Consider the following 25,411-nt stretch of genomic DNA (forward strand, 5'->3'; position numbering starts at 1 on the left):
AGATCTCTTATCCTTGTCAGTAGTAAAGCCAGTGTGAACAATCTCTTTTGTACAGCATCTGCCTTCATTGTGAGGAATAATGGAGATCCAAATGGTGAAGAACAGTGAACAAATACATCTACACACTTCAGGCTTTGCTTCATAACTGTGAGACAAGCTGCAGCTTGGCACTGTAATTATGGAACAATGGAGGAACAGAAGAGGTTTTGTACTTAAGGATCTCAATCTCTTGTGAAAGGATTCACTAGAAGAGCACTCCTGATTTCTCTATTGAATTTTTACGCCTTCCATATCAGCATGAACTTCTAGCACTGCAAATTTCAAGAAGTCAAACTCTGCCACTGATTCTATGAAACACAGAGGTTGGCCTGAATTTGTAGGATCCTTCTTCAAATCACAAAATTGCTCACTAATGCCCTCTTCTCCAGAACACAAACAATTTCAGCCTTTGAAATGAAAACAGTTTGATTTGAATGGCCCCAAATTGTTCTTTTTGTAATTTTTTTTTTCTTGCTGAAAAAATAAATTTAAAGTTTTAGGTGGGATATTATGGTTTTGAATTCCTTAAATGAAATTTATGAAAACAGGGAAAGAATCACAGAACTGCTCTGAAGAGAAGGGGACAGGTCACCTCTGAGCTGTCTTCCTGAGTTGAAGCTCTACTTTGTTCAAAACCCTGAAACTGTTAATTTGGACAGGACACAGGGGAAAACTGTTGTAGGCTTATAGCTAAGCTAGCAAGTTCACCTAGCAAGTAGGAAACCCAATTTCAGGGTACCTATTGTGGAGCAGTTAGTCAATGGATTTGGGCTTGAAGATTCAAGGGCAACTGTCAACTCCTCCTGAAAAAGTGGGGATATATTTTGTTTAAAGTGGTTCAGAGGAAGTTTGGATCAGACAGCATGGATGCACTCAGTCCAGGGCACAAATGCAGTGCAGAGTCTTTATAAGTAATTGTTTTCTTAGAACAGAATTTTGTGAACATGAGGCCCACCCACATTATAAGTCAGGACACAATATTTGTAGCAGCCATGCTACCTGAAATTTCAAGCTGCTTGAGTTTTACTGTAACATGCCTTCTAGTCTAGGCATAAATATTCATCTCTTCCTTGGTCTGATGAGGCATGACCTGCCAAAGCTTCTCATTTATTGCCACTCCACAAATAGATAATAGTGCCTTGCACTTCTACAAGCTGTTTCTTAGAACTGAAGAGTCAAACTTATCCTGCTGAGTGCTCCAAGAAATTCTTTTTTGCTGTGGTAATTCCTGAATCTAAATTGTGTGCAATCTACTGTTTGAAGCAGTGGCAGAGATGGAGTGTTCACAGCCAACGCTTATGATAAATGTGGTGCACAGTACCTCCTGCCTTTGGAGCCTGGCTGTGTTTTCCCTGTTTATATCCTCTGTTTGTGTAACATAGCCAAGCGCCTCGCCTAATGCCTCCTCCAGGTCTGACAGCTTCACGTCCTGCTCGCTGAGCTGCTCCAGCACATCAGTTACCAGGGATCTGGTGTCATTGTGCTTCTCGTGAAATGCTTCCATTTGCTGTAGCACTGGGAGAAAAATAGGAGGCAAATAAATCCAAAGCTTGCATTTCTGACAGAACTTACCTGTACAGCAATTTCTTTGCTGTTACTCGGGTGACAGTAAAACACATTTTGTAAAGCTCACTTGAAAGATTATATACCTAGATTTTAATTTTCCTTTCTCTTTTGAGAAGGAAAGATGCCTCTCATTTCACTATTTCATTTTAATCCTATTACTTCCCCCTCTGAAATATATTTTATTAAAAGAAACCAGGTCTGTCTTTGCCTGCTTTTAATTTGTTTTTCATTGTTAAACCTAGGCAGCCTGTTCTGGAGAAGACAGTCTTTATGCCTCATATTCTGACTCATATTCACTGAGCTGTGAGAACTGGGCTGCCACTTTTTCCCATGTTAGCAGCTTTTCCCTCTCTGCTGGTGTTTGCTGCCCCCATAGCAGAGCTGGCAGGGGGGATGATGCTCACATGAGCAATGCCAGCCCTGCCATGAACCTTCCTGAGCAGCTGTTGTTGAGGTGCTGCAGTGCACGGGCACACACAGACACACAGACCTTTTCCTCCCCATTCTGCTGTGAGGAGCACCAAGCACCAGCAGGGACTTGGGGCAGGAATTTGGGAGCAGCAGCATCTCCAGCTGGTGCTTGCCAAGTGCCTGCTGGTCCTCCCCAGGGCTCAGCAGTACACCCAGAGCTGCCCAACACCTGCCAGCTGAGCATCGGCACGTGGCTGAATGGAAACCTGACTTAAAACTCACACTCCTCTGCTGCCTTTTCCTCCTCATCTGCAAGTTGCCTCTGATTAGTGAAAGGCTTTCGGCGTTTGATCTCCTTCAGCTTCTCCTCAGCCGCGCTGCGCTTCTGGGCAATTTCTTCAGGGCTCAGCTCTTGTTGAATTGCATAGTATTTTGACTTGCTGCTGATTTCTAGGGGGAAAAGGGAGCAGATGGTCGATTCAGTATGACTACAGAGAAATAAATACTGTGGACTACTTTTACTTTTGTGAATTATGATACTGATGGCAAAACAAAGTTTTAATTATCTTCAACTCCATAGTAGATAATCATTATGTTTAATCCAATCTTAATATTAAACCTTTAAATAATTCACATGTTCTGTCACATGTGGAGGTCTCAACAGAAGAGGATGGGATTAAGCAGACGGGGGTTGTGTGCATTATTTGTCTTGACATTTCTTATAGGCTGGGATAATAATTTTATTTTGGATTCTGTGGCATGTAGCAGGCTGGGGATTTCATCTGGGATCATGGTTTTCAAGTGCTGCTGTGTATAAGATAATAACAATGCTAAGGAGACTGAAGTAACCTCATTTTCCATCTGCAGAAGTTTGAGGCACCCTAAGGAGGTAACATATGGCTTCTGGCCTAGCTGGTTTGGAGATAGATGCTATTTTAAGGTTTTGGCCTCAGTTCAAAAAACATTGTTTTGCAGCTGAAATTGAGTTTACCCATTCCCAGTGTAATCATTACAAAGTTTACTCACCTCTCACTCCCTGGCCTTGAATACCAATCACCTTCTCTTCTATGTCCTGTGACGTGTGTGCCTTTGGCTAGCGTTTGTCACTAGCTTTGTGGGTAAACAAAGTTGGCAAAACCAGCATTATTCTTATGGAAGATTTTTATAAAAAATAGGTGGTTAATTGTGGCACCACTGGTTTTTTGGCAGAGTGTCTGTATGTCTGCTCTTTCTGGACCCTGAGCTCATTAGTGGAGATTTAAGGGCTCATACTGAGCAGAAACTGATGATGACCATGGATTTCTTTTTCCTTAGGCTGGCACATGTGTGTGTGTGCACATGGGTTGTGCCTCTGTAGAAGAACAGTTTTGAGCATGGTGGAAATGATTTTCACCTAATTGTTTCCAACTGTTTTCATTCTATTCACAGCCATGAACATTTTTTCTTCTATAACAGCTTAATGCAATTGTGCTATTTGTGTGCCAAATTAGATACATATCTCCCTTATGTCCTGTTCCAAACCAATTCATACAAAAGGATGATCTACAGACACCACCCATGATTGTTAGTGATGTGAAGTGAGGCTCATGCTGACACTTTTACTCACAAATTGTAGAAATAAAATGTGATAGATGGCCAGACAGTTAATGTTTTTTTAGCATCAGAGGTGTAAAAAGACAGTACAAATAAAGCATACTATATGGTCTTAGCCTGGCTCTTTTTTGTGATAGGACATATTAACCATGTTTCCTGAGAGAAATTAATGGAGCACCCATGGAGGTAAGGATAAGCAGGGATAACAGTTGATATGTAACCACTCTTCCTTACACAAGCTGCCAGATGGCTTGCAATAACTGCCAAGATAGAACTAATCAGGTCTATTAATCAAATATTTTCAATTGGAAAAGGGCTGTTTAACCTCAGCTACCAGTCAGCATTTCTATTCTGGTGCCATGGACTGCTTTTGCCTACAGTTTGCTTTGCTGAAGACTGGGGAAAATCTGTTCTGAAGCAGGATGGAGGCTTTCATGTCACAGGTGTACAGGGGACAGGGATGTTTTTGAGTACATTGATTTCATTGCTTTCTGCAGGTACTGAAGAAGAGGCTGCAGCTGGTTCAATCTCATTTTTATGTTTCAGGATGGTAATGGTATGTCACAGATATTCCAGATGAAGATGATTATCTCTGACTAGGAAATCTTTTTTGAGTGCAGTTGTGCTTGAGAGGGTGTTCACTGTTGCCATAAATTACATATTGTCCAATATATCAGATTTTCCTTTGATATATAGGACAGTAAAAATTCTTGATCCATTAATACATGAAGGTTTCATTAATGCATTCTTGACACTGAGATGAACCAGGAATGAATCTGTTTACCTTCAATGTTATCTCTTATATCATTGAGCTGCTGCACAAGCTGGGAAGCACGGCTGTTGATCTCCGTGGTTTCCTTCTGTACCAGGCGTCCTTTGCTGGATGCTTCATTTCCCTATGAATAAACCATGAGAGGTAAACATTAGATTTCTTTTCAGATGTGAGGATGAGCAGTATAAACACACATTTTGCTTTCTCCTGGTGAGCATGTGGAAGTCCTTTTTATCATATAAAGTAGTATTTAAAGGTGTTCAAAGTGAAGATCTGTCTTGTCAGTGTTTTCAGAATTGCAGAGTGAGAGATTAAATCTTGTCTCATATTTATCCATCATTTGCTGCAATAAAACTTTCATAAATTATGTTCAGTTGTAAAACTCCATCTACTGAGTCTCCTGAGGCATTCAGTGGGGCTGGCTCATTTTGTTGCTGGATATGGCATTTCCTGAGTAAGCAAATAGAATGAGGCAAAAGGTGTCAAGCTCTCAACTCTTTTTAGATCTGTGTCTCCCTCAAGTGAGGTCCCCAGCCCTGCAACTTGTTAAAGAAAAGGAAAAGCCCAAGGATTGAAAATACTCTGAATAGCACAGACAGGATCCTGTACTGCATTGTGTTGGGGGCTGCACTCTGTATTGTGCTCCCTTACTCAGGGTTTGTGGAGGCCCCAGGTGGCATTTGAAGGCAGGGCCAGGGTGGGCAGCACCACTAAAAGGGATGAGCATAATGATAAAACAGATTATAAGGGTTATGAGACCGATAAAATAAGTGTAAGGGTTAGTAGAAATGTTCCTGGTTCCCATCTTCCAAATATTCAGGATCAAGCTATGTGCTGCTTTACTCAAAGCTTATCCCAAGCAGACTGGGAGTTACAGGAGCTATATTTAGCTGGAAGATTTGCCTACAGTTGGTCCATTCACCCTGCCTTTGTGTTTTAGATCAGAATCTGCAGCAACCCATCCCCTAGATGTAGGGACATGCACATAAGATGCTCTGAACAGAAAATGCTGGGTGCCTCGGCAAAACCCACTTAAGGCCCTAGCACCCATTTTCCATAAATGTACTCTGAAATAGCAAAAGCTCAATATATTCAGAGTTAGTATTGTGGTCTTCCACTGTCAGAGTCTAGGGTCACTATTTCCTTGCCCTACAAGCAACTACAAGTATTGATGTGGAACTAGCATTAGCAGTAACCAGGGAGAAAAGACCAGAGGAAATGCTGAATTTATTTGCTCAGGGACAGTAAAACTGAGGAATGAGGAAAGAAATCCCCAGATAGTACTGCAAATGAAATGTTATTATCCAAACTCACTAAATATTCATAGAAAACCAAATGCCTTAATCAGTCTGCCCGCCAGCTACAGAGAGGGACACTGAGGCATGTCAGCTCAGACAGATATTCACAGGTACGGAGCTGAGACTGTGAGTTGGTTTAATAAAAGCTCTCTTGAACATAGACATAGTCTGTATAAATCTTATGTGTGTTTTTAACCAACACTTACTTAGCCCTTTCTGCTACGTAAATGTTGATTAAAAACACACAAACCTAAATTTTCTCTTCCCCTTTCCTTTGTGTTGCTTTTTTTGCCCCCTGCCTGCTCCTATATTTGAGTTTTAGTTTAAGGTGCAATTTTAATTTGTCTTGTGAAGGAATTGGTAAAGGGAATATGAGGTCTGGCACTTTGCAATAAGCATGAAATATAATCTAGTTATATGGCAGCTGTGGCTATCTTTGATAATAACATGGAGTGATGTATTTTACTAATATACGTATGTTGCAGTAACAGAAAGATGTTTAATATTAGCTTTTTAAAATAGAGGATAAGCAATTTTGAACCCTATTTCTTCTCTTAACATATATCATAGCATATATAGTATTCTTCTAGGATGCAATGAAAGCGTTGTGGGAGATGAGAGCTGATAAACTTAATTTTATAGCCTGGCAGCTGAATGTGGATGCAACATTTATGATTGTAATTGTATTAAAAATATCTTGAGTGCTGATCAAGCTCCCATCTCAGTGGGTACATGAAAAATCTTTTAAACTGGGAGTTTCGAAACATATTTTGAAATGTCCAATCGGGACTAATTTAAATTTAAGAGAGTATGCAAGTAAAAAAAATATAGTACAAGTGCTCCCAAAATCAATCTGCATTAGTTTAATGTTGGTTACTTCACTTAGAAATCAAAATGTGAATGAGAAAGGCAATGTGTCTATCTCAGATCAAACACGTTGTGTAGGGGATAGATGGGAACTCAGATCCTGAGGGGAAGATTTTTGTGAGTGGTGACAAACCTCCAACCATACTCAACACACTTTTTACCTCCTTCCTTTTCTGCAAAGAAGACTCGATAATTCATTTATGCTTTTAATTCATATTTAAACTAGAAATTTAAAAAATAGAAATAGAAATAGAAGGTTCTTCCAGCTGTCAGGGCACACCCACTCTTGTTTGGTGAACCTAAAGTGTCAGAGTAGATGTTAAGAAATGTTTTTTTATGAAGAGGAGTCAAACACTGGGGCAGGTTTCCTAGAAAGATGATTGATGCCCCACGTCTGTCAGGATTTAAGAGGCATTTGAACAATGCTCTTAATAAGATGCTTTAACTTTTGGTGGGTCCTGTATTGCTCAGACAGTTGGACCAGATGATCATTTTAGGTCTCTTCCAACTGGGACTATTCTGAACTTGCCTCTTATGCCAACAGGTGAATATGACAAAGTGCAAACCCTCAGATCTTTGGCAGAAGGCTGTAAACAAACCTGTTCATCAAGTGTTTCTGCTTCTCTGACAAGATCATTCATCTCATCTGCAGCATCATCAACCTGGATGGTCCAAAGCGTAGCATGATTCTTCTTTTTGGATATTGCCTCCTGTGTGTGAGAAAAAAAGTCAGGGCATCTGAAAACAAACTCCTTCTCTAGTGAGGGCAGAGATTGAAATTTACAGGAATGAAGTGGAAATTCAGAGATTCAAACTACATGAAAAAAATGAAAAATCATCAATGTTTGTACCTGGAGATGAGTGGTAGTGAGGTTCAGGTCATTCAAACGCCTTTGAGCTGCAACACCTGTAGAAATGCTCAGTAAAGTGGATTTGCTTTCGTCGATCGTCAGAACTGACAACCGGATGTCATCTGTCAAATCCCAAATGCATTTATCGCAGCCTGATAAGAAAATAAGACAGCATAATTTTCTTTAGTGTTTGTGTCAGCTACAGCAAATGTCTAAAATTCATGTAATAGTGCTCTTGACCCATGGTGTTCACTCTCTTTGTCAGTGATGCTTGCTGGTGGATACCCCTTTTCTTTCAATTTCATCCTCCCACTTCCAAGGTTATTTTTACAGTACAGTTATGACATTTGTAGCTGAGCAGCACCAGATGGGACTGCTCAAAGAGGCTGACACAGGGATTCTGTAATCAGTTGGGAGCGAGGGAGAGGTATTTCCTGGCTATTCCCTAGGCGCTACATGTTTGTGGCCTGAAGGACAACAGATGAAGGCCAAACAAAACCAACTGCATTTTGTCAGAACCTCAAACTTGATATTTAAAACTTAGTGGTATGAGAAATAAGAATGTCCGGCACATGAGCTCTTGACCACCTACTTGGTTACGAGGACAACTTCTAAAAGTTATAATATGATAATGTGCTTGGAAAGTGCTTTGGCAGAATTATATCCTTGTTCCTGCTGAATGATTGCAGTGCCACCTTGTTTATAGTGACACTGGTGCCAACACTGAATGCAAGAGACTTAGGTGAATGTGAAACACAGATTCCTACAAATACTTTTGCTTGATGTTTTAGTAGATCCCAGAAATGTTTTCCTTCTGGTTGCTCTTCAGGCACATGACCCCTCTTCTTGGGAGCTGGTTCAGGAATGCATGTGTGCTACACACTCTGCATTATATGCAGGTATAAATACACAAACATTTAAAAAATACCTGTGGTTACCAATAGCTACAACATAGTACTCCTGGAAACTCCCCAGGCTTCCTATCATTAGGGTATGGGAGATAGTGGGCAAGGAACTGACTGATGGATAAATACCAAGTTGTCAACAGCAGCAATCTATATTAGATGTTGTACTGGCTTTGACTGGGGTAATTTTCTGCGCAGTTAATTTCAGTGGCTAGTATGGGGCCATGTTTTGGATTTGTGCTGAACACAGAGTTGATAATGTGGAGATGTTTTTGTTGTTGCTGAGCAGGGTTTACACAGAACCAAGACCTTTTCTGCTTTTTGTACTGCCATGCTGGAAACTGGGAGGAGACACAGCCAGGACAGGTGACTCCAGCTGACCAAAGGGATATTCCAGACTGTGATATCATGCTCAGTAAATACAGTGGGGAAAAGAAGGAGGAAGGCAGGGGGGACATTTGGAGTGATAGCATTTTTCTTCCCAAGTAAATATTATGAGTGATGGGATCCGGCTCTCCTGGAGATGGCTGAATGCCTGCCTGCCCATGAGAAGTAGTGAATGAATTAATTTTTTTGCTTTGTTTGCAAAAGTGTGTGTAGCTTGTGTGTGTACAATTTTTCTGGCTTTTAGCCTTCTGATTCTCTCCCTGTTTCTGTTGGAGTGTGTGGCTGTGTTGTTGATGGAGTTAAACCACAACTAGAAAACCATAAATTATATGCAAGATGTCAAAGTTAAAGTTGTGAGGACAGCTTTTAGGGCCAGAATATTATTTTTCAGGCAGTGTGTCTCAAGGTCTATGGAAGTGGCTTTGGTGAAACTTCCCTGATGCTCTGCAGTTTGGACCTGAGTGTGTAGTCTGCATAACAGAGTTGGAAATATGCCTGTACTCAGATAAGTGTGTGAGAACATGCTGAAGTACTCAATCAGCAGGACATTGTGTATATTCACACACTTAAGTGCACTGTGGGACCACCATCAAAATCCTGAGCCCACTGGATTTTGCTCTTAAGTTGCTATTTGTAAGCTTCTAAATACAAGAGCAGCATTAATTATTGGTGTTTTCATGATAATGTTCTTACTGATGGTCGGGCAGTCTGTGTCAGTAGAAACTTCAGGACTGTCTGCGAGGCACTCTCCAGTCTGGCTGTCACACATTCTGCCTCCACAGTTACATGCTGGGGAAAAAGAAAGGACTTTTGAAAGAAGAATCTTCAAAATGTACAACTCCCCTTCCCAAGACTAGAGAAATTATAATACTTAGGATTGTGTGTGGGTATTCAAACCAATATGAAGAACTTATTGGACTGATTTTCCTTTCAGTACTTGGAAAAGGCGTTTCTTGCACTGGTGAAATTTGAACAAATAAAAGATGAAGTGGAAACACCTGTTTCCAGAGAAGAGTGAGAACACCTCTGCTGAAATTACTTGTTCAAAGCTTGCTCATGAGTCAGCGAGGCCAGAGTTGCCCAGAAGGGCCATTGTACATCAATGTCTAGAGAGTGTGACATTTAGGAGATGTATTAAGAACAGCGGGGCAACTAAAGTTAATTATTAGTTCCAAATCTCTCCACAGCCCTGTGGAATTTTTCAGCACTCTGTCAGGCTGTCACTAAAAAGGCTTTGCAGCTATCAGGAATTGATTGTGGACTCCAGTTACACTGTCAGCTTGAACATATCAAAAAGTAAATATCTCTTACCACTTACAATGAAGAATAAATGACGTTTTATATTTTTTCAAACTTGAGAAAGCAACACTTTTATTGCCAGCACGAGTGGCTTTTTAAAAAGCCCAATTTTTAATCTAACATCTCTAAACCTCTTTCAAGGTTTAATTGGCCTTTTAAAATATATTATTTTAAAGATTAAAATATTCTTGGAACACTTCAATACAATAACAAAAACTCAAGCAGAACATAAGAACAGCAGTAATCTATCTGGAATTTATTTTGGTCTTGTGATTCATGTTTCAGCAAAATATCATATAACAAAATATTTTATTGCAGCATTAATTGTTATGTATGAATTGCCCTTGTATTTACATTTCCCATTGCACGTTCAAGGATTTGTCAAGAGAAAATACGTAAAACAGCTTCAAAGACAACATCCTGCACTGACGTCAGAATAATTTTGTGTAAGTGGACCAGTGTTAGTAAAACACTGTCAGTAGTTTTGTACTGTTTTAGTACAGTTTTTGTACTAATGTAAGAACAGAAATTGGCTATGAATTCTCTGATATGAGAATTCAGCATTTTGGTCAGCATTTTGACCTTATCACAATCTGTGCCTTCCAGCTTTTGGATCTATGATTACTTTTAATTCGTTATTTCTTTTTTTTAAGAAAAGTATCAGTTGAAAGTAGAGATTTCTCTACCTATATCATGGGGACTGGGCTATTGCCAGGTATCAATATTAAACTTAAAAGGTTAAAATTTCAATGAGATTGGTGCACAAGATAAAAAAATAGTGTCTTCTTATTTAAATGAATACCTGTGAGTCTGCTACTCAAAATCTTATAGCAAATTAATTCCAAAAGTAGTTTGGGCTATTTTTCAGCTACTGGTTTAAGAGGTACCACATTTTTAGTAGGGAATTAAGACTTTCAATGATACCATAGTTTGCTAGTGGGGAAAGCTTCTAAACTTACCTTTACTTCTGAGAGCCATTTGTGGAGAGCTTTGAACCATGGCTAAAGGATATGTGATTAAAAAAAAATTTAAAAGTCGCTTAAAGCTACCATTCACAGCTACCCAGATTTTTGTCTTCCACTCAAAAGGAAAAAAAAAGATTTGAACTGGTAGAGCTGTTTGTCAATTTAGTGGTCTTGCGTTTTTTTGTTTTATATACCCTTTGAGATGCTCTATGGAAATATGCAGACTGGCTTGATTCATACAATAATTTTGTTTCTCTATTTTTAGTTTAAAGAAGATATTTGACTTATTTCAGAGTAAATTCTAAGCAATAGTTCCTAATTTTCCCAAAAAGCCAAACAAATGATAAGCTTTCCCTGTGAACTACAGAAATAGTTTGAATATTGTGGATGTATTGATGCACCACAATCTCACAGTACTGTCGAGTACAGCACATTGTGGTGCTCAGCAGAAATGAAGATGAAACGAGAAGTGTGTAATTCTCTGAAACATAATACTGCAAAATCAGGATTTGCTAGAGTGAACTTCAAGATTAAATTCACTTCTGCAAAGAGAAAAGCTGTACCTCTTACAACATACTCAAGCACCCAAGCACTTTTTATTTCTAGCAAAGATGAAACATCTGCTAATGAAGAGAATTACCACACTGATTTGAAGTCTGTGTGAACAGCCTGTACAGAGAACTCCTGTGTACCTCGTTAAGGTGCAAACAAAAAAACTGTACTGAGGTGATGAAAGTTTGAGTTTCGAAACTGCACTTTCAGAGATGCCTTCCAAAATCATTATTGCATAACCTGCTCAGACTCTTGGAATGCCCTGACTCTCAGACTTCTGGCAAAGTTACTCTTAGGTGTTTGAAGCTTTTGGCCATGGGCAGGGCAAAATTGCTGCGGTTTGCAGAGTTGAAGGGCTGGGTGTTTTCCTCCTGCCTCATGGAATTCAGGACCCACAGACTGGATCCTATCATTCCTTCCTGGACAACTGCAGTTAAGTCATCTCAGGTAGTGAAGTTTTTAGACAAGATTTTTTTTTGCCAACTCAAAATCACAGACATGCTGTATTTTATGAACATCTTGGCTACCTGAATCCAGGCAGGGGGTGAGTTTTAGGACATGCTGTTTCTCACAGCTGATGTCTTTTTAGCTGGTTGGGATACATGGCTTTGGCTTTTGGGATCACTGTGCATGAGCATCATCTCTTCCTGTTCAGCATAAATGGAATTTAACCATGTGACTTTGTGCTGTGAGTTACATCCTGGAGATGGACACTCAAATTTCAGCTGTCACTGGACTATAAAATCAGAAAGGACCAGTAGTGGCATCATGGCATCATATAAGGCCCCCTACAAGTGAAGATAGCAGCACAAAGGGCATGTGGTTGCACAGCATCCTCACAGCCTCCATCCTGTGTGTCCCAAAACACTTTATAATAAGGAAGTAAAAAACAAAGTCCAAGAACACAGTGAGTTGCAAGAAGGATCAAAACATTGCTAAGTCCCTGAGGCCTGTAGCTCTGTACCTGGAGGCCCTGGAGCAGTGCTGAGGTCCAAGTTGAGTGTGTGCTTCAACTGTCTTACTTTTGAGTCAGGCTGAGGTAGAAATACTTTGTCTCTCTCCTTTGTGTTCTGGTCCTTGAGGGACCCCTGAAGAAGAATCTGGGAGGGAGCCCCAAGGTGCTTGCTCTGAGCACCTGCATTTTGCCTTTAGCAGTGGCTGTTCCAAAGTGCTTTGAAAGAGGATGTAAACTTCACTTCCAGAGCCAAAGCAAGGATAAAAGGTATGAGGTGAAAGCCCTGTTTGGATTGAACTCCATGTAAATTAAGACAATATTAGAGGAGACAAAACTTTGTGACCCCTCTGTGCAGGTATCTTTGGCTGAGGCACTCTGGGTAGCACTTTCCCTGACCCTGAAAGTATACCTCTTGTGTGAAAATACAGCAACCAGCAAGATTACACAGACTTGTAGGAAATGCAGAATGTGGAAAACAGCAGAAAGTGAGTGGGTATTGGGTCAGGACAGGAAGGATGATCCTGTTCCCATAAAAAATACTTTCAAGTCTTTCAGCACCATCAGTCTGAATGGTCACGGTGCGGACAAGCACAAAGATGAGGACTTTGCCCAAAGAACTCCTAGAGGACCTTAGGTAAAACAAGATTCAGGAGAACACAACAGTGCCTCCATTAAACCTTATCAGGCACTAGAGATGTTGGAGTCTGGAGTCTGAGACTTGGTCATGGGAGATGGAAAGAGATATTTCTCTGGTGCCTGGGATGATTCAACTGAACAGGCATCCAAATTATCCCATCACCTGCCTCCCAGAGCCCCAGGTATCTGACAAGCCAGGTATCAGGCATCTCTGATTTCTGGGAGATCACCCACAGCCGTGCTGTGCTGCTCAGCTCTGCGGTACCAGACTGCAGACAGTACCTGTGCAGTTTTTAGCCCATCTGGCGTCCCCGTAGTAGCCCGGCGCGCACCGTTCGCAGTTGAAGCCGCTGGTGTGGTGCAGGCAGTTGCGGCACTGGCCGGTCACTTCATCACAGTCTTCAAAAATCAGATTTGGGTCTGAGTTGCCATTGCAGTCACATTTTTTACAAGTGCTTCCAATTAGCAAAGGGTTCCCATAGTAACCCGGGGCGCACCTGAAAGGAAGAGCAGCACCAGCAATGACGAACAATGACATTCCAATCTGTGACACCTTTTTTTCTCTGACCTTATTTGTGTTACCAGGAATTGATCATTGTCTGCAGCTTCTAATAGACAGAGAACTAATTAGGAGCTTTACTCCTGCAGAGGCTATTTTGCGCTTTAATCTCAATCTGTACTGTTATATATCTTCCCCTTCTGGAACACCCCCGGTATCTCAAGCATACCAGTCTGCATTAATTTATTTTTTCTGTCTTCCTTTGGCAGTGAAATTATTTTCTCCCTATTGCTTTAAAATCTGTGACAGAATTGCCTTGGCACAAGGCAGCTCTACAGTGTTTGTTTGGGTCTCTTTCAGCTCTGTATCTCACCAACTATATTGTGTTATATAGGAAACTGGGGTAAGAGGCCACATTTCAGGATGCTGAAACTCAGAGGAAGTTCAGACTTTATTTCTATTATAAATGTACATAAAAAGTACTGCCCAGGAAAGGTTTCTAGAAATAATTCTATAGTGAGGTATTGGGGTGGCTTCTGGTTTTTGCAAAACAGAATAGGCCCTGAACCAGACTCTGTTTTTCAGATCTGTTTGATGTTATCCTGTTGGATGAGGGTAAAAGGCTGAGAGCAGTCACCAGGGAGGATTCCTCTCTTGGTCTGCAGAGGGAGAGAGGGAGGTGGGTACCAGGCACCCCAGTGAAGGCCTGAAATAGGTCCAAATTTCTTATCATGTCTTGTTATGTTTGGGAAGCATTTCAGTTGAGAAATTTCTACATCTTAAAATGAGACACATGTTGATATTATGGTGGTTTTTCAGAGTACAGAGACACCAGCAATGCAACACTCCTGGATGGATCAGTGGCCCTAAGCAAAGAGGTTGTAACAGATTTGGTTATTTGGAAAGGAAATAGTCTCAGTTAAAGATGTTTCTGCTAATATCAGGGAATGTGCTTAATCCTACAAGCAAGGGGAGCTTTTGCAAAACAACCATTGACACAAGGAGAACTAGTAATGGGGTGGGCATGGAGTACTAATGCCCATGATGCAGAAGCCTGGAGCTCAGAGATCAGGGACTCATACCCCAAAACTGGAAATGAAGAATTCCTGACAGGAAGGGAATAACTGGCTGGTGTAACAATTGCTGGCTGAAGGAACTGGAGGATTGAATAGTTGCTTCAATGATTTAGGTAAGAAGTATTTATTGTAGTTAATTCTGTTTTATCACCATGTTATCCTTGTCTCCCATCCAAAGTCCTGTTTAAGATGCTGTTTTTTTCTATCTGCTGTTGGTAAGCAGGGAGGGTGAGCACTACAGGCAGTTCAGATTAATTTTCCCAGATTCTGGCTCAGTACCTTAATCAAGGTCAGTTGTCTTCTAAAATCTGAACACAGTCAAATTCAGGTTCTGCCATGTCTGAACCCTGAAAATGTGTGAGATCTGATAAAAGCTTCACATTTTGATCTGTTCCTATATTTTCTGTTTTTTGTTGGTTTTTTTTTTTTTAATTTTTTTGGATAGAGAGAGTAATTTCCTCAACACTGCTTTGTTCATGTTCCAGTCCTGAATCCTCACAGTAGAAACACATAAAATTTAAAGCATCTTAATATAAACCACTTGGCTGCCTCAAACACTGCTTTTGTCAATGACAAAGGCTCTTTCTGTCTCTTTGCAGCACTGCCAGAATCTTTGGTGCAGATTTTATCATTTGGGTGACCCAGATGTAAAGAATTAAAGTGTGGCTGGGAGTTCTGTGCACCCCCTGAAGAACTGTGAGTGCAACACTGAGTGCAGAGTGTCCTTTATGATTATGATTTGGTCGAATCATTCCCCATTCCTGTGGGAGTTAGAGCAGGCAGTGATGGGTAAACCTGCTAGTCAGTCATGCCAGAAGTCTTGCTACGATTGTCTAAAATTTCAGTTTTTTGTTTTTCTGTAGTCAGGTATTTTCCAAATGATCATCTGTCTAACATGGCCACCATCTTCATGCACAGAGGCCACTGAGTAGGGCTGGGGTCAGACCAGCCTTTTGCTCCCTGCTGCTCACATCTGCCAACAACAGCGTGCTATCCCCACCAGCCCTGCCATGTCTGTCCTGTCCTCATCAGGACAAGGCCATTCCCCGCTTCTTTTCCGAAATAAACTGTTCAGTTCACTTGCTGGGAATGTAGAGGACATTTCCCCACAGATACATTTTACAAGTGCTGTTTTTTATGACCACCTGAGGCACCAGAACAGGTTGCCCAGAGAAGCTGAGGATGCCTCATCCCTGGGAGCGTTCAGGGCCAGGCTGGATGGAGCAACCTGCTCTAGTGGAAGGTGTCCCCACCCATGGCAGGGGGTTGGAACCAGATGACTTTTAAGGTCCCTCCCAGCCTGAACTCTTCTATGACTCACTTTTATTAGCCATAACTTCTCATCTGGAGCAGCTGTTTAAAGCAAAAAGAAACTTTCAGAGCTGAAAATAAGTGTTTTACCTTCACTCTTCTCTTTGCCACTCAGTACGTTTCATAGTACTGAGGCATTTAACCTCTTTTGAATTGTGGGTAGGATGTGAGAAGAGCAGACTGGAAATGTTCTGCTCCATCTCTGCACTTTATGGCCTGAAAAAGTTCAGAGGCCTGGAGTAAATGTCTTTTCCTAGATTGTATCAATAAATGACTCTTTTTTGCTAAAAAAGAATATTTCCTCTCCCATTATAAAACTGCAAAGTTGTCTTTGTTTCATTCTGCAGCCATAACTGCTTCCTGTAATTATTAGTGAGTAAGAAATCAACTTCCTCTTCTCTGGCAATGCCAAAAGAACCTTTTTCATCTATTTGCTTTGGATAGTAAATTGTAATTTGTTCAGTTGTTCTTTTTGACATTTGTGCATTAACAAAACCTGCATGGCATCAGTTACCACCCTGATGCCTTACTGCTGAAGTCCAGGAGAAAAATGATTAATTCCTAAATTTCAAGTAGGGACCTGCTCTTTAGCAAGTGGGCAGGGGCAAGCACTGCATCATCCAGATTTGAAACACTTTTGGACATTTCTGATACAAATGGGAGTAGGACCAGAAGGCAAGTCCTGCCTGTCACTCCTTGCACCTTACCCCAGCCATCAGCCAAGCTCTTAACACAGTGACCAGGACAGGCTGATTCCTTTCTGTAGCTTTTTCTACACAGCTTTGCCTTCCTTGAGACAGATGCACTGTGTCAGGCTGGGGAGTGGCCCTTAGAAAACAAAGCTGATGTTATTTTCTGCTGTTCCTGTGTTACTGCTGCCCATTTCATAGGATTTGTATTGCTTGTAGTCTGGGTTGACATTTTAATAACCATTAAGGAACCTCAATGACCTTTTAATTGTCTGCATTATCCTTTGTGTATAAACCTGACATTTTGAAGGAACAAAAGAATACAGCCGTGGGCCTGTAAACAAGGGTGGGCTTTTTATTTTTGTGCCATCTGCTTTCACTGTTGTTGTCATGATGTTAGTGATGTGGAGGTAATTGACTGATGATTTTGCATCATCTGTAAGGATGATGTTCATTGTTCATCTTACCTTTTTCATTTTGATTTGTCTTTGCATCTTAAGCATCCCTTTTCTCCCTTCTCTGACAGTTACATTAAGTATCATTTGAATTCCAGGCTTGCCCATTGTTGACAGATGACTAAAGACTTAAATACTTCAGGGGCTTTAAGGGAAAACAAAAGGAAATGTTCAGGAAGCCATTGTCTGAGCCATCCTATATCCCTCAGTCTTTGTGCTAGAGCTGTTTTAATTTATTGGCTGCTCGAGGACAATTTCTGAATTATAATCAGGCCCTTGACATTCATTGAAACATCATCCATGTGTGTTCATAACAAGTAAGAAAGTCTCTTACAGGCTTTCTTACTTGTGAAGTTATATTTCTGCTGTATAATTCAATTTATTTGTGTCCTTGGTTATTTAGGGAATATTTACTGGAAATTGTTTATGGACATAAGGGAAACTTGAAAAGCAGCACTGGCCTATAATTGTTTGTTTGACTTTATTGAATCATGCCTGTGAAGTGCATTTAAAATGTAATGAAAAAAGCTGCATCTGCTTTAAGAATTTGACTCAACAGTGGATTTTCTCCTTTAATTTTGTAAAAATTGTTTGGTGGAAACCTGATACATATTTTAGGGGGCAAATTGCAAGAAGAATCAATGTGGTGGATATTTTTCACTTCAGCTGCTGTTTCTGATTTGACTTTTTTACTTTTAAATTGCATTCTGTTTAGGCAGATCACCACTTGAAGGTACACAAAGTGCAAGAGCTAGATCAAAATACATAATATGTAAATGTCTGTCTTATGCTGACACTTCTCCACAGCAAATTTAAGTGCTTTTTAATAGGAAATTAACAAGATCTTTTAACAGGCACAATTCTTCCTGATGAACACATGTGCATAAGATTTCTCTCCAGTATGGCAAGATTCTCTGAAAAAAATTCTGCACTTCAGTACTGCTGATCAGCAGATCATCCTGAGTTTCTTACCTTTCACAGTTGGGTCCTGCATAGTTTTCCTTGCAGACACAACGCACACTTCCACTTTTTCTGTGACAGGAGACTGCAAAGCTGGAATTTCATCAGGATGAATAGTTAGAATACCAGGCAATGACAGACACTTGGGAATGCTTCTTTGTTACAGTATGGACATGTCTCAATGTGAATTCTGGCTCTTGGTTGTTCGTTGCTGAATGAGTGTTAAGCTCTTTACATAATTTATGTTATACCCCTTGTTTAGACTTTAAATTAGTTTAGGAAGCACTAATTAGTGTATAGAACTATGGAGCTACATAAATACAGATGTATAGGTATGAAAGTCATCTTGCAGTGCAGATCAGACACATCTGCAGGTTTTGATACACACACTTTAGACAAGGGACTTAACACAAATGTGTATGTTATATGAACCTAATTGTTTCCTGTCTACTATCCTAATGGATAAAATATTGTTTGTGGAAGACACTGCAGTGTCAATTCAAGAACTGAGATTTTGGAATGGGTGCAGCAGTTTCCTATGCAAATCCCACAGTTTTTCTCAAATTCCAGTCTGGAAGTTCCTAGTGATGAAGACTGACCTCAGTAATGCTGTCCTCATCCAGAGGAACTGAGTGTACAGTAACCAGAGCTGCTCCACCATCTTTCCAAGAAGGCTGGAAAGAGTCTGCAGCCTCTTCTGAGACCAACATGCCAAGTAGTGATGCTGACTGCAGTAATGGCTTGGGCTGTAATTTCTACTGCTCTGATTCCAAATCATGGATTGCTTTGTTTTCTCATGTTTTTAGGATTTAACAAATATTCAAATAAATATGAGACCCAAGAAACAGCAGTAGCCAGATGTGAAAAGTGCAAATTTTATGAGTATTTCAAAAACGGTGATGGGCTTGGCTTAAATACATTTATAGGAAAAAAGAGATACAGTCCTAAGATGTTTCTAGTTAGTTTGCAATATGTGTGAATAAATTTCTGCCAGCACTAGAATGCAACCAGAGTAGTGAGTAGCAGCAGTTTCCAGCTGCAGGCCCATGATTGCTAAAACATAGCTCCTCAGTCATATGGTGCTGGGCAGCTGTGGCTGGGTTGCATCCATTTCACACAGGACAAAAGACTCAGAGCAGTGGGAAAGTGCATAATCCATGCACTGCTTGTTCCAGGAACAAACAGCATTGAAAGCTGATGAGAATTCCCACATAATTTCAGTTCCTGCCAGTGTTTCTCAACTGGCTGGACAACCAGAGGCAAAAAATCTGTCTGGATCTCTGCTGTCTCAAAATATTTGGTATAACCAGAGAGAACATAAAATGAGATTCTTCTCACAGAATTTACAAATTAACTGCTGTGTGGCTTTTACAAGAACATATTGAGAAAGTCACAATAGTTTGGCAGGCTTCCTCTTCTTTAACCAAGTCTAATTCCTTCACGTAGTTGCAAAAACCACATTGTGGATCCAAGTTATGAAGTAGGACTGAAATCTTCCTCAAGTTTTATACTTTTTGTGAACTTTTAGGGGGAAAAAAAAGCTTTATAATTCCTTGGGTTTGAAAAGAAGTAACATCTCCTGGACTGTGAAACAACCTCCATCCTCCTTTTTTTTGTTCCAAAGAGATGACATTACACTTCATGTGTAATGTCCAAAAGTTACTCCAAAATTTCCTAGGATAGAAGATATGAGGACAGCTTGGTCAGAAAATCAAGAGACACTGCTGAATTCCTGGAAAAAATACTTATCTGGTGAGTCTGTCAGTTTACAGATTTGGTATTCTATTTCCAAAGTAAAACAGGCTAGAAAACAACATCCTTTGAATGTTTTTAAGCCATTTAATGCTTCTCTGCTTCTGGTAGAGTTATTGTTTTGCCTTATTCTTTATATGTAGTAGGATTAATGAAGGAAAATTGAAAAAAAAATCCAACTAATAAAGAACATTTTTTCTTTGAATTTAGTTAAGCTTTGGTAAAGCTTAATGTTGCTCAATTGGTTTTTTTTTTTTTTTTTTTTGTTTTTTTTTTTTTGCCTGTTCCAGCCCCAGCCCCAGCTGAAGACTATTTCTGCGGTCAGGTCTGTCTCATGCAAGAAGCTGAACAGGCAATTTCTGCACATTATTTAAACAGGGGTATGAGGCAACTTGGGATGGGGCATTCCTTTAATTACTACCTTCAGGACATTTCTGAGGGGAACCAAGGAAGCACAGTGAATTTTCACTGATGTAGTTTCAAAGGGGAGACAATTCATGGAACATTGAATATTCTGAGATGAAGGGACCCTTGAGGCTCAGCAAGTCCAAGCCATGTATTGCTGCTAATATTGAGGCATCTGCAGTCAGGTTTCTTTCAACATTTGTTCTCCCTTCACAACCCCATGCTGCTGAGTTTTGGGTTTGGGGTTTTCTTCTCCATTGTGGTCTGGAACTGGAGAGGCATAATGTTGCTAGTTAAGGAATTGGAAATGCTCCTTGGCCTCAGCTGCCATCTCCCACAGCGCTGGCAGAGAAAAGCTGTAGCCACAGTCCCTGCTGGCCCCACTGCACTGAGGCCTGCTCAGTGGCCTGCTGGTCCATGCAGCTCCCTGCTCTCAGGGAGCACCTCTGCAGAGCCCTTGGGCTGCAGCATGGGGCAGGGTCTGGGTGAGTGCAGACCCAGCCACCCTTGTCAAACGGAGCTCTAGGGAGCACAGACCAGACCTTGCCTGACTGACCCGGCTTGGTAGAGCCTGAGGCTCATGTGGAAGTGCCTCAGGCATGTGCAGCCCAGGTTGTGGCTCAGAGAACAGCTTCTTACACCAAAGTGGCTGCTCTGTGCCCAACAGGTTACAAAAACCCACTTTGCCAAGGAAAAAAGCACTGCTCCTGATTGTTGCATTTCTAATTTTTCAGGCATTACAGCTGCTACTGAAACTGGAAGGAATAGTTGGCTTCATCTGTGAGCTTGCTCACTCCTAAGCCTTTCTACATGTCAGCAAAACCAGGTTCTTCCACTGTCTCTGGAGGATTTTCTCTGTAATCCAGGCAAAGCTGAAGTTTTTCAACAATATGAGAGAACCCGTGGCCCTTCTCACATGTCTGCAGCCCACCACAAAAGCCAAGAAGGGATCTGCAGGAATTTGGCTGGCATGATTTTGTTCCTTTGCCAGTTTGAGCCCTGAGAAGATGAGCAAAATGGAGCTCATCCCACCTTAAGGTCGTGTGAGTGTGAGATCCTATAGCAACAGCAAACAAATACAGTAAGGATGAAATTCCCTTTGCTGTGACGTCCTGCTGAAAGCAGGATGGGAAACAACACTAATAGCTAGCTCCCTGAAAACCGGCATCAGCCTCTTGGCATCTACTTCCTAGCATCTCCCTGTGGTGGGATTCACATAGATACCTCTCTCCCAGAGCATGAATCTGAGCAAGAGGAAGCTGATAATTTCTTTCAGCTGCATTACTGACATGCCACTAATTGTTTCGAATGGCTGGCTGTGGCTTGTAGTTCTTTTCTCTTTTTTCTTTTCTTCTTTTCTTTTCTTTTCTTTTCTTTTCTTTTCTTTTCTTTTCTTTTCTTTTCTTTTCTTTTCTTTTCTTTTCTTTTCTTTTCTTTTCTTTTCTTTTCCCCACAAAGTACACAACATTTGGAGTTCTTTGACTTGGTCTTGGTTTTCTGTCAGGCTTCATAATTTCTTACCCAAAAGTAGCTGGGCATTAGCTGAAGGGGCACTCTAACTGTCACAGGATGCTCCAGCACTTTCCTTTGAACTGCTACTGTGCTAACCAGATCCAGCTGCTGTAGACTCAGGGGACTGCAAACTCAGGCTTTTTTGTGTTTGGTTTTACCCTTCAGGTGACATGGATTGAACTTTCTGTCTGTCTTTTTTTTTCTGTCTCAACCACATAAATCTCTGATGCTGTCTTTCTTGAGAATTGTTCTTTATGGGATTTTAAAAAGCAACCACACAACAGAATAATCTCTCTACATAAAAGGGTGAACTTGAACTTTCTCTTGGTAAGAATTGTTATGAGCATTTAAAAGTATTTTACACTTTCTAAATGAAATGCTGTTTCCTGTGGTTGTAAACATGAGCAGATGGTAGTCCTCTCATTACCCCTGTGTTTGCCAAGGGCAGCAAACTTTGTCTCCTGCATTCAGGAAGGGATGCTGGCCCCACCTTGGAAAAGGCCAAATTCAAGCCAAATGGAAGAGAAGCAGAGAGTCTTTACATACTTGGCCAGTGCTGGCAGGGGGCAGGGGCAGGGCTGGCAGAAGGTGGGCACTCCCCTGACAACGTCGCCAATGAAGCCATCGGGACACTGCTCGCAGTGCTGCCCTGTTGTGTTCCTCTGGCAGTCCTGCAGGGCAAGAAGACAGAGTGGGGAAAGTTAAATGGAGGTGCTGCCTAATTCAGAAAAAGATCACTTAGCTAAGACCTGGCCAAGCAGATGAGTGGCTAATGCCACACCTTGACCTTGCAAGGTATTGACGGATTTGGGCAAACAAGCTAACACAGCTGCAAATAAAAATGCTATAAATTATTACAGTGACCAGCAGCAAGGGTTGACAAGGTGCTGTACAGGACAAAACAGACATATGAGGCTGGAAGGTGCTGGTGCAGAAGTGTCAGAGGTACTCAGGTGTAGCTGCCAACCCTGTTTTGAACTGCATGTGCCAAAAAGGAAAAAACCCCTTTAATGACTCCAAAACCAAATAAAAGGTATCAGCTGATAAATATTGTCAATAAACCTGAGCCAAGACACAGGCTTCAGCAAGACTGCTTCTGGAAAAGAGCACAGGCAGCTGTCTCCCCAAGCTACTTTAGAAGAGTAGGAAGGATACAGTGAGGGTTTCCACTCTTGCAACTGTGCAAGGAGTTTTTGTGTCCCTGAATCAGAACTCTCCCATTACAGAAATTTATATGGACACAGTACAGATGTGAGCAGCTATGGCAGGCTTAAGACAGCAAGGAAATAGATCCATGGCAGACATATGTGGAGAACTACTCTATCAGTGCATGTTTGCTGTAGGTTTGGCTGAGCTTCCTTGATTCTTTCCTGTTCTGAGCTAATACCAAGGATCGTGGAAAATGCATACTGACAGATTGGATTTCCATCCCTGAGAAAATGACAATGTCTATAATAAAGAAAAAGACCTCTGAATATACGAATAAGCATCAACTGATTCAGGAATTCCTGTTTCACTATCTACTGAATAATGGTGCAATTAAGCAAGGGGAATCAGAGGATGTAATCTATCATGACTTCCACAAAAGATCAACTAAGTTGACAGGATACTTGAAAAAAAGTTTCTTTTGCAAAAGGAAAGCTTACAGAGGGTAGGAAATTAGGGTAGGATATAACAGTAACTTTTCAGTGTGGGAAGAGTCACTGTTCAGATCACCACCTAAGCCTTGGTGCTGATATGAATTTTGTTCAGTATTCACCAGTGTTTTAAAGAGATAGAAAATGTAGGGCTGTTCAGCTGGGACAGAAAGGCAGGAGGGTGTGTTTGGGTTATGTATCATTCAAAAGTTTGCAAATAAGCTGAATGCAATACAATAGTTCACCCAAATTCTACAATACAAAAATTGAGGGACACTGATTTAAAAAGGTGCTTCCCTACACAGAACAAAGACTGCTGCTACTTTTTGCCAGGAGGTGAGAGTAGTTGCAGGGACAAAAAGGGATTCCTTGGAGTGCTCCAAAGGGCAGGTAGCTCCTTAGCCTGGGCCAAGGGGCACCTTGGTGTCTCTGTGGCTGGAATATCTTCAGCAGCCCTGGGGTGGGGTGAGGGAGCCCAGCCAACCAACTGTTCACCTGCAGATTTGACACTCACTTTCTTCTCCAAACATGGTGTGTTCTTTGGAGAAAGAGTATGAGAAGAGAGAAATGTGATTAGGGAAGACATGTAATGAAAATAAATAGTCAAGCTTCACTTGCACAGGCATTCCTAAATTAGTTTTGTATCCTCATGCTGTGACTTTGATTTAGTGGCAGAATTTTGTCCTGGCAACATTGATGTTTTTGGTTTTGCTTGTGAAAACACATCTTTTTTTTTTTTTTTTTTTTTTTTACCTAATATTCCTTATTTGAATTCCATAAAGGATCCCCAATTAGGGCTCAGATCCATTTTGATTCTAAAAGACTTTGCTTGTCTTGCTTCCTGCATGCTTTATAGTCTTGGAGAACACATTTCCCAGAAATTATTCTTTGTGCAAGGCTGTCATTTGGCCAGAGAACTCTACTGCAAGTAGAATGTGGTGAGAAAAAGGAAAAAAAGTCAATTTTTATTTCACAGATCTTTAACTAGATTAGTCAATAGTAGTTTTAGAGCTAAAGGTGGTTTTACTTAGTCGCATTTGCTGTAAGGAATAAAATATTTAGTATATGGAAAACCAGAAGGTTATTTTAATTAAGAGCCTCTAAAATGGGAGAATAATAGGAGAAAGTTTGAATAGGAGGAAGGGGAGGAGGAAAGAAGTGCACTAACCATGGGGCACGTGGGGAGAGCCAGAAGGCTAATACAATTTTAAAGATATTTTTCATTTGTCATTATCCAATGAAAAAATGATGTTAATGTACCACCAGAGAGACAGGAGAGCGTGGGCACTGAGCACTTGAAGTGCTTGTGCCACCCTTGTCTGAAGCACTGGCAGAGGCCTTGGATGTGTTTGGTGTGGCCTTCACTGTGTTTGATCAATTCACTTCACCTTGTTTGTCCTCAGCTCACAGCACATGGGTATTAACAGAGTAAATCTGCTCCTGCTTTCCAAAGCTCAAATATGACTGCAATGAACAGAGCAAGACAGCAAATGTTGCTCCTCAAATCTGCACTTTTGTATCTAAACTGAAGGGAAGTGAAAAGGTCTCTCTTACCACAGATACCCCATTATCTGGTTAGTGATCAAGTAAAAATGACTTCATCTTATTTAGCAAGACAGATCTTCTGTGTGTATTTAGAGCCACATTTTTACAGTGATAGAAAAGGTGTCCTAATATTTTATGTTCCATTATTTTGCATCTACAACTAAATTGCTGAGTGCATTAAGCCCAAGAGAGCAGGGAGAACACCCTCCCTGCAGCTAATGGGTGATTCTCAGCACTGGGTGACACTGGTGTGCTAGTTTGCTTCTCTGGGGATCATTTTGAGCGGATGATCAGTAGCAGCCTGGCTTCTAAAGGCTTCTAGATGAGTCTACAGCATGAAATCACTCATCCTTCAGTACACCAGCAGCTTCTCTGATGACACAGCAGCTGGATTGTATTTGCCTGTGTAAGAAAATGTCTTAGCTGGTCCTGCTACTCCTCTCTGGCACTCTCACTGAGTGCCAATGATCAGCG

General features: G+C 41.0%; 1 protein-coding gene across 1 annotated transcript in view; it reads right to left on the minus strand.

Moving 5' to 3' along the window:
* Positions 1–25,411, minus strand: part of LAMA4 (laminin subunit alpha 4) — a 96,789-nt gene that overhangs the window by 43,043 nt on the left and 28,335 nt on the right. The window contains exons 3-11 of the mRNA XM_063151024.1: positions 22,302–22,426; positions 18,099–18,179; positions 13,379–13,593; positions 9,383–9,478; positions 7,398–7,549; positions 7,146–7,256; positions 4,394–4,505; positions 2,299–2,466; positions 1,361–1,554 (exon numbers count right to left, since the gene is read on the minus strand). Coding sequence (XP_063007094.1) covers positions 1,361–1,554; positions 2,299–2,466; positions 4,394–4,505; positions 7,146–7,256; positions 7,398–7,549; positions 9,383–9,478; positions 13,379–13,593; positions 18,099–18,179; positions 22,302–22,426 — 1,254 coding nt within the window. The remainder of the gene's footprint in view (positions 1–1,360; positions 1,555–2,298; positions 2,467–4,393; positions 4,506–7,145; positions 7,257–7,397; positions 7,550–9,382; positions 9,479–13,378; positions 13,594–18,098; positions 18,180–22,301; positions 22,427–25,411) is intronic.

The sequence above is a fragment of the Melospiza melodia genome, chromosome 3 (genome assembly GCF_035770615.1).
Source record: "Melospiza melodia melodia isolate bMelMel2 chromosome 3, bMelMel2.pri, whole genome shotgun sequence".
Lineage (NCBI taxonomy): Eukaryota > Metazoa > Chordata > Aves > Passeriformes > Passerellidae > Melospiza > Melospiza melodia.